The 9,975-nt window shown below is 42.6% G+C and overlaps 1 protein-coding gene across 2 annotated transcripts in view; it reads left to right on the forward strand.

The window, feature by feature from the left end:
* Nucleotides 1-7,068, forward strand: part of LOC118387220 (uncharacterized protein C14orf132-like) — a 28,926-nt gene extending 21,858 nt beyond the window's left edge. For both annotated transcript variants that reach the window (XM_035775383.2, XM_052524054.1), the window contains exon 2: nucleotides 5,674-7,068. In XM_035775383.2, the coding sequence (XP_035631276.1) occupies nucleotides 5,674-5,895 (222 nt within the window). In that variant the 3' untranslated portion in view covers nucleotides 5,896-7,068. The remainder of the gene's footprint in view (nucleotides 1-5,673) is intronic.
* Nucleotides 7,069-9,975: the final 2,907 nt, after the last annotated feature.

Raw genomic sequence — 9,975 nt, forward strand, 5'->3', positions numbered from 1 at the left:
TGCTGTCCTAGCATCAGGGCGAAGCTGTTTCCACCATTGGGGTATAAGAACAGAGAAGAGCTTTGACTGCGCTGAGCAGGAGCTGACCTCCCATAAGGGTGGGAGGGCCAAGAGACCAGAGGTGGATGTTCACTCCTATGGGAGCTCTGTTGAAATGCATTGTTTTCTCCTGATTAAAAAATGGACAGAAGTATGGTGTTCTATGGATGTGCTAGCGTAATTTACTGTATACTACAGTAAGTGGTCATATTTAACACAAGTGATATTGTGAATGATGCATCTTACACTTCTTTTCACATGTATTATGTAAAGGATCAGCGGGTGTCCTAACAAAATATATACGAGCACCAGAGCAAGACAATAAATTGTGAGGTGGAGAAAGCACAATGAATAAAAAGACCAACTGTACACTTGGAGATTTACGTAGAATGTGATTGTGACAGTGATGAAGAGCGAGCATCGAAAATCAACTGAATTGAGTTCATAAATCTAGGTCGTCTAGCCAGGGGAGTACCAAGGCTCCAGACCTAGCATCTTGTCGATGTCTCTTAATAATTGTCTCAGTTGTGAGTTAGCACGGTCTGCACTGGGAAGCCAATATATATGCCAGAAAGCCATTTCAAAAAGGCGTTATGGCTGTGACAGACACCTCTATTACCCTGAACGTAGCACTTTAATGGTTAGTTGGAGCTGAACTTGCGTAATCCAATGTTAACGAATAAGCAAGTGTTGGCTCCATCTCTCATTCGGACAGAAGGGCTTGTCTTCAAAGGCACACAGGCTTTGAGGGTAGGTCTCTGGGGCAGTCGGGTTGTTGTGTGTGTGTGTGTGTGTGTGTGTGTGTGTGTGTGTGTGTGTGTGTGTGTGTGTGTGACAGTGATGTTAAGAAGATGAAATAAGGAACAGTGATATAAACAACACTTTTATGTCATTGCAGTTTTTCTTAGTCAACCTTGTAAGGAATTTATTGAATTTAAATATCAAGCAGTCGTTAGTTAACAGGGTACTTAGCTTTAAAAAAATATATATATTTCAAAACCATTTACTTGGTCCTTTGTTCACATTTTCCAGTTCTGTTTCAAGTGGTTTGAATCTTCTCTTCAATTGAATGGTTTGAATCTGCCCTTTACTGCTATAGCCCAGAGAAATGCGTTAAATGACTCATTCATGAATGGCAAAAAAGACAGTCAAAAACAAAATATTAAGAAACAAGATTTTAAGTGTTTGTCCTTTTTCTACAAGATACAATAACATTTTTTTTACACATATCTATATATATATATTTTTTTTTACACATATCTATATATTTTTTTACACAAATGTAAGCACATTTTTGGGTAGGCACAAAACCTTCATACACCATTATTATTTTTACCAGTACCGGTTACATATAGAGGAGTCCCGTGACACTTGTGGGGGTCGTATAATGAAAGGGAGAACACCATCGGGTTCAGGAGTCTCCCCTTTCCATGATTTGTAGGTCGAACTGTTTGGATGCTACATACAGGGCCTTCGGGAAAGTATTCAGACCCATTGACATTTTCTACATTTTTTTACGTTACAATGTATTAAATAAACATTTTCCTCAGCAATCTACACACAACACCCTATTATGACAAATTGAAAAAAATATTTTTAGAATTTTTCAAACATGTATTTTTGTTTTGAGACAAGAAATTGAGCTCAGGTGAGTGCTCAGCACTCCACCAATCAGCCCTTTATGGTAGAGTGGCCAGATGGAAGCCACTCCTCAGTAAAAGGCACATGATAGCCCGCTTGGAGTTTGCCAAAAAGCACCTAAATCAAATCAAATCAAATGTATTTATATAGCCCTTCGTACATCAGCTGATATCTCAAGTGCTGTACAGAAACCCAGCCTAAAACCCCAAACAGCAAGCAATGCAGGTGTAGAAGCAAGGTGGCTAGGAAAAACTCCCTAGAAAGGCCAAAACCTAGGAAGAAACCTAGAGAGGAACCAGGCTATGTGGGGTGGCCAGTCCTCTTCTGGCTGTGCCGGGTGGAGATTATAACAGAACATGGCCAAGATGTTCAAATGTTCATAAATGACCTGTATGGTCGAATAATAACAAGGCAGAACAGTTGAAACTGGAGCAGCAGCACAGTCAGGTGGACCTAAAGGACACCTCAGACCATGAGAAACAAGATTCTCTGGTCTGATGAAACCAAGATGGAACTTTTTGGCCTGAATGCCAAGCTTCACGTCTGGAGGAAACCTGGCACCATGCCTACGGTGAAGCAAGGTGGTGGTAGCATCATCCTGTGGGGATGTTTTTCAGCAGCAGGGACTGGGAAATTAGTCAGGATTAAGGGAAAGATGAACAATATATAACAAAGAAAAGTACAGAGAAATTATTGATGAAAACTCTGCTCCAGAGCACTCAGTGACTTCAGACTGGGGTGAAGGTTCACCTTCCAACAGGACAACGAGCCTAAGCTCACAGCAAAGACAATGCAATAGTGGCTTCGGGACAAGTCTCTGAATGTCCTTGAGGGGCCCAGCCAGACCCGATCTTGGACCCAATCTAACATCTCTGGAGAGACCTGAAAATAGCTGTGCAGCAACGCTCCCCATTCAACATGACAGAGCTTGACAGGATCTGCAGAGAAGAATGGAAGAAATTCCCCAAATACAGGTGTGCCAAGCTTGTGATGTCATACCCAAGAATACTCAAGGCTGTAATCGCTACCAAAGGTGCTTCAACAAAGTACTGAGTAAAGTGTCTGAATATTTATGTAAATGTGATATTTACATTTTTTAAATAAATTAGCAAAAATGTCTAGAAACCTGTTTTTCTAAATCATTATGGGTAATTGTGTGTAGATTGATGAGGACATTTTTTGTATTTTATCCATTTGAGAATAAGGCTGTAACGGAACAAAATGTGGAAAAGTCAAGGGGTCTGAATACTTTCCGAAGGCACTTTCCGTTTTAATGACAAGACCGATTTTCCTGATGTCTCATGGTCTGACAAACACCTCTCTAGCTCTGCCAACTTTCACCGTAGATGCAGAATTTAATGGGTAAGCCTAATAACCAACATATCGGTAACGCAGTGCCTTCTTCCGGGTAGCCTGATTATTTTATACCTTCTCAACCAGAAAACCAGTTTTCAACCATGACATTACATCCTTAAGATGTAATACTCCATAGCTTTCCCACTGGGCATGAGATGGAATACATTTGACATGTGGGTGAGCTGTCTCTTTAATTCCTCTCTATTGATTCTCATTGAGGTGTAAATAGCTGGAGCAGTCAGGTGGAAAACAGACACATCTACAGAAAAGTCATTACAGCCCTTTCTTTGATCAGGGCCCTTATCCACAAAGCAACTCACAATAGGGCTGATCTAGGATACGTTTGGCCTTTCTGATTATAATTAATACGATTATCTGAACAGGTGGAGTCTCCGGTTATCACGGAGACGACCTGATTCACTGAATGTCTTTTTAAAGAGATCACTTTTATTTTGGGATATTGCAAAATATGACTTTTACATTCATGACAGGAGAAACAAATTGATTCAGAAGATAATTTTAGTTACTCATCTTGTTTCTATTAATTTCTAGCATGTCAAGCTAACTAGGTAGCTAGCTTTGTAGCCATGGATATATCAAATCAATTTTTACTTGTCACATTCGCCGAAAACAACAGGTAGACCTTACGATGAAATGCTTACTTACAAGCCCTTAAGAAGCCTTTTTGACCTAGACTTGGCACTCCGGTACTGCTTGCCGTGCGGTAGCAAAGAGAACAGTCTATGACTAGAGTCTTTGACAATTCTTAGGTCCTTCCTCTGACACCGCCTGGTGTACCAGGCAGTAAAACAACCAGTGCTCTCAATGTCTCCTGAGGGGGAATAGGCTTTGTTGTGCCCTCTTCACAACTATCTTGGTGTGTTTGTACCATGATAGTCTGATGGTGATGTGGACACCGAGGAACTTGAAGCTCTCAACCTGCTCCACTACAGCCCAGTCGATGAGAATGGTGCCATGCTCGGTCCTCCTTTTCCTGTAGTTCACAATCTTCTCTTTTGTCTTGATCACGTTGAAGGAGAGGTTGTTGTTCTTCCACCACATGGCCAGATCTCTGACCTCCTCCCTATAGGCTGTTTCATCGTTGTTGGTGATCAGGCCAGCCACTGTTGTGTCGTCTGCAAAATTAATGATGGTGTTGGAGTCGTGCCTTAGCCATGCAGTCATGAGTGAACAGATAGTGCAACTTCCATGGTTTAGCCAAGTACCTAGCTAGCTGGTGGATGTTTTCCTTTTGAAACCAGGACAGAGGAAAGCAACATTCACCTCCATAAATGCTGTTTACATTGGCATCTAGAGTATACTGAATGAAGCACTTAAGGGACCTCATGGGCACCCTTAACTTGGGGAAATTCACCTTAAAAATGGTTTGTGTAACTGACTTAAAGTTAAAGAACCTTTACGGGAAAAGATAGGGGAAAATGTACTTCAGATGTTTTGTGAAACTGGACCCTGATCCTTGATCAGCACTGCTACCCTGAGACTCTTTGTGGATACGGGCCCAGGTCTCTAGGGACTTCAATCTGTCACTCTGGTTGTACCATTAATGTACCCCTACTGCACAAACTCCCTTTCTCATGAATTTGCTATAAATGAGCAAACAGTCAATCCCTAAAGAAATCACAGAAAACAAGGCACTCATGAAGGATCTGGTACTCCATGCCCACTTTCTCATTTAGCATTTTCTTTCAGACAATGTTCACAAAATACATATTTTCCTCTACTGAAAATTACCTTAACATGTGACAGACTAATCACCACAGAAGAGGTTCACAGAAACAGGTAGTAGCCTCGTCAATCACATAATTTACCAGACGCTCTTATCCAGAGAAACAGCATCTATTTCCAATCGGCTTCCCTGTGGGAATCAAACCCACAGCCCTGATGTTGCACGCGCCAAGCTCTACCAACTGAGCCACACGGGACCGCATCTGTCTCCATCAACCTCTAGTAAGAGGGGACCTCAGTGACAGATTTGTCATTTTCTGGTATGGGTGTTGTATAGGCTACACACTGTGTGAAGGAGAACACTTCTCTTATCCCTCTATCATATTTTGGGGGTTTGGTTACCCGAGTACAGCTGTGTATTATTTTCTAAGAATAGTGGATTCTGTCATGCCATCCTCCTCCCTACTGTCGATAGTATTGAGATACTGTGAGTATGTTCTGAATGTGTAGGTGTAGGAATCTATAGGTTCCATACTATCACTAGAGAAAGCATAACATTGACATTCCAGTAGCTTATTGTAGATAGCTTTCAATGAAAACGTTTTAATGTATTACAAATAATCTTAATATACAGTATATGCTCCATTGGCCCATTTGAAATAGCTTTACCTTTCTAGATAAGGGTTCTGAATTCGCAATGAATCAGAGCCATAGCATCAAGGTTTTCAGACTATTTACTTTCTCAAGTCCAAGATAAAGTTGGAAAGGAGACAAATGAACTGAATAGTTAATGAATATCGAAAGGGAGAAGAAGATTAGGCCTCTGGACTATATTGATAGGGAAGCAGTGTTTCCAGTTATACATGAAATGAGTGTAATTCTTAGTCTAAAGCACTGCAAAACTCCGATATTTGTCCCTCTGAGTTGAATGCGCTTTGTTTTCTCTTTCAGTCGGTCATGGCGGGGGCTTTCATGGACTCGCCTAATGATGACGACAGCACGGACCACTCACTTTTCAACTCCTCGGCCAGCGTCCACGCCGCCTCTATGGCGGCCCATGACCAGCCGGAGCGGGAGCCCATGTCCCGCGACGCCATCTGGCTTTGGATTGCAATCACCGCCACCATAGGGAACATTGTGGTCGTGGGAGTGGTGTACGCTTTCACTTTCTGAGTGGTGGAAGCCATGATGGAGACATGCCAGCAGGAGGAAGCTTCTGGACAAGACATTTGGACATGAGCTAGGAACACCACAGCAGCCAACGGCCACTCTCAAAGGCTACACTGTTACAGAACAGTGAATGATTCTTGCATTGGCATCTTGTCCAATCATTTGAAAGACAAGGCATTGTTCACAATTACAGAAATTAATATGTGTAATAAGTTGGTCATGTTACTGCAGCCAAAGGTCAAAATATGGAATATTGTATACATTAGTGCTGTTGACTATACATTAAGATGTGAACATTTCTGATGAAGCTTTCTGATGAAGCTTTAAATAGTGAACAGTGATGTACTCTGAATACCCTCAGATGTCATTGGTCAATTCTTTAATCATTGGACGTAAAATATTCAGATAATAAAACCTTAGTAACGTGCTGTTTGGAGCGTTTAGAGATCATTGTATGGAAAGTAACACTGGTAAGTTTTAGCATGTCTTTAACATCACAGTCGTTACTGTATTCTACATCTGCCCGAAATATGGAGTTTATGACAAACATACTAGACACAAAATGTCTAAAGATCTTTACTGTCTGCATGACAATATAGTTCACCTGACAGTATCCGTTTTGGATTAAGTTAATCTAGTTCTCCGCTTTTCTCCTCTTTTTTGCCTCAGTGAGCCTTGAGTGCTGAATAGACAATCTTTTCCCAGCATATTTATATCTAAGGTGGTATGGGTAACCTAAATCTATTTCTCTTAAACACCCCTATCAGACCTCAAACCCATATGAGCAGGAACTACAATTTATAGGAATGGATGTTCACCTTGAACACTTTTCACAGATGTTTACATGTGGAAACAACATTCCTCACACTTAGAAGTCACTTGGATTCAAGTCTAGTGTACATACATCTTGATGTGACTGCAGTAACCATTTCAATGTCGGTCTTGATGTATATTTTGATCGAGTATTATCTTTCTTCCTCTTTATAGTCTCAAAACACATTGTAACCCAAACTGCCTTCCAAGCCAAATAGTTTTAATGAGCCCTGGATGTGACAATAGCCAGTTGCCATAGCGATGCATCTCTGTCGCTATGTGCCTCAAGGATACCATGTCTCTCGTTCCCAGTGCAGCACACCTGTTTATCTCTCTCTAAACTCCCTAGCACATCTACCCAACATACTCTCACGCACGCACGCACGCACGCACTCACACACACACACACACACACACACACACACACACACACACACACACACACACACACAGGCTCTTTACATGTGGACATCGATCACATCATACATTAGCTGATAATGTTATAGACCAAGAGTCATCTTAGATACCATAGATTGAATGATACTCTACACATATGAGCTTTAGAGCTCAAATAGTTTTCTACTGCTGGTTGCCCTTAGATACCATGAGCATTTCATATTGTAGAGCAGGGCTCTCCAACCCTGTTCCTGGAGAGCTACCCTCTAGGTGTTCTCTCCAACCCTGTTCCTGGAGAGCTACCCTCCTGTATGTGTTCTCTCCAACCCTGTTCCTGGAGAGCTTCCCTCTAGGTGTTCTCTCCAACCCTGTTCCTGGAGAGCTACCCTCTAGGTGTTCTCTCCAACCCTGTTCCTGGAGAGCTACCCTCTAGGTGTTCTCTCCAACCCTGTTCCAGGAGAGCTACCCTCCTGTATGTGTTCTCTCCAACCCTGTTCCTGGAGAGCTACCCTCTAGGTGTTCTCTCCAACCCTGTTCCTGGAGAGCTACCCTCTAGGTGTTCTCTCCAACCCTGTTCCAGGAGAGCTACCCTCCTGTAGGTGTTCTCTCCAACCCTGTTCCAGGAGAGCTACCCTCCTGTAGGTGTTCTCTCCAACCCTGTTCCAGGAGAGCTACCCTCCTGTAGGTGTTCTCTCCAACCCTGTTCCAGGAGAGCTACCCTCCTCTAGGTGTTCTCTCCAACCCCGTTCCTGGAGAGCTACCCTCCTCTAGGTGTTCTCTCCAACCCTGTTGCAGGAGAGCTACCCTCCTCTAGGTGTTCTCTCCAACCCTGTTCCAGGAGAGCTACCCTCCTCTAGGTGTTCTCTCCCACCCTGTTCCAGGAGAGCTACCCTCCTCTAGGTGTTCTCTCCAACACTGTTCCTGGAGAGCTACCCTCTAGGTGTTCTCTCCAACCCTGTTCCAGGAGAGCTACCCTCCTGTATGTGTTCTCTCCAACCCTGTTCCTGGAGAGCTACCCTCTAGGTGTTCTCTCCAACCCTGTTCCTGGAGAGCTACCCTCTAGGTGTTCTCTCCAACCCTGTTCCAGGAGAGCTACCCTCCTGTAGGTGTTCTCTCCAACCCTGTTCCAGGAGAGCTACCCTCCTGTAGGTGTTCTCTCCAACCCTGTTCCAGGAGAGCTACCCTCCTGTAGGTGTTCTCTCCAACCCTGTTCCTGGAGAGCTACCCTCTAGGTGTTCTCTCCAACCCTGTTCCAGGAGAGCTACCCTCCTGTATGTGTTCTCTCCAACCCTGTTCCAGGAGAGCGACCCTCCTGTAGGTGTTCTCTCCAACCCTGTTCCAGGAGAGCTACCCTCCTCCTACTTTTACTGTGTGCCCTTGGTGCACACTGGTGTCAGCGGTGGGATTCAGAGACAGAGGGCATCCACACCTCCAAACCCCAAAGTCACTCTCTAAATTGCAGCAGCCAGAAACTAAGCTCCCCTTTAAGTGTAGCGTTGAGACTGGGAGGCTAAATCTCTGATGTGTCTGCCTCACCGTAGAGCAGACCCCAGGTCAAACAAACAACATTAATACAGTCACAGTTTGTGAATAGTCAATGTCTGCTTTTCAAATGGCACCCTATTCACCAAGTAACACACTGTGGGCCCTGGTCAAAAGTAGTGCACTATGTAGGGAATAGGGCGCCATTTAGGATGCTGACATTGGTTTGACTGTGACGGCAGGGACGGTCACAGCGTGATGTAGTCCTGGGATAGGGGATACAATGTCCTTTTGATTATAATGGATGAGACCTTCGATGCATATGGTTTGGTGTGATAAGTTGGTCCATTATTAACCTTGATTATTAACCTTGATTATTAACCTTGATTAATCAATCATTAACGGAGAGATGGATGACTTGTTGAAGCGTTCTTAGTGATATGCTGATTAAGAAATCTCTCTTTCTTTTTCTGGAGAAGTACGATTTTTTAAAATGAGATTAAGCTCAATTAAAATATATATATATTTAATTTGGGCGTAGATGGATTTGATCTGAAATCAGATATTAACCCCATTCTAGATTATCCATATAAAATCGTCCAAACAGCAAACTATTTCAAGACAATAACTCAGAAGACTTATACATGGATGTTTGAGTACGCTCTGCATACTCTGAGCAGTTGATTATGACATTGTTCCAGTTCATTAACGAAGTATTCAACGTCTTACTGAAAATACCATTTGTAAAGATAGATGGTGTGATAATCCACATTGTTCTTCACTTGCACTGTAACTATGGTCTTTTGTATCAGTTATTAAGTATGTACTATTAAAATGTAGTTTGGTAAATGTCATCAATAAATGTCATGTGGCTGGGTGTGATCATTCACAGAAACACAGAATCATACTTGAGGAAAATGGTATTTTATCTATTGTTATTAAAGTTGTCTTAAAATAATTCAAGTATATGTTACAGGAGTCATTTAGCATGTTCTCATGTTCTTCTGTCATTGTCAATATTATCCTCATGCAATTATTATTATGTTCAGAGATAATAATCTGAATGGCATTTACCAATGGAGATGATTGATGAGTGTTTCAATATCCAAGCAGTTTCCCAACTTCAGTCGATCACAGAAATGCTGCATTATGTTTCATAAGAAGCTCTATTGGTTGGTATTTTAAACTCTGATGTTACAGATTACTTTTCGATTATAGACTGGTTACTTTTATCATGCCAGTGGCCTACAGAATGCGGTGGCCTACAGAATGCCGGTTGCCTACAGATTGCCGGTGGCCTAAAGAATGCCGGTTTGCCCCTACAGAATGCCGGTTGCTTACAGAATGCCGGTGGCCTACAGAATGCCAGTTGCCTACAGAATGCCCGTGGTG

Source organism: Oncorhynchus keta, chromosome 8, assembly GCF_023373465.1.
Source record: "Oncorhynchus keta strain PuntledgeMale-10-30-2019 chromosome 8, Oket_V2, whole genome shotgun sequence".
In the NCBI taxonomy this organism is placed as follows: Eukaryota; Metazoa; Chordata; class Actinopteri; order Salmoniformes; family Salmonidae; genus Oncorhynchus; species Oncorhynchus keta.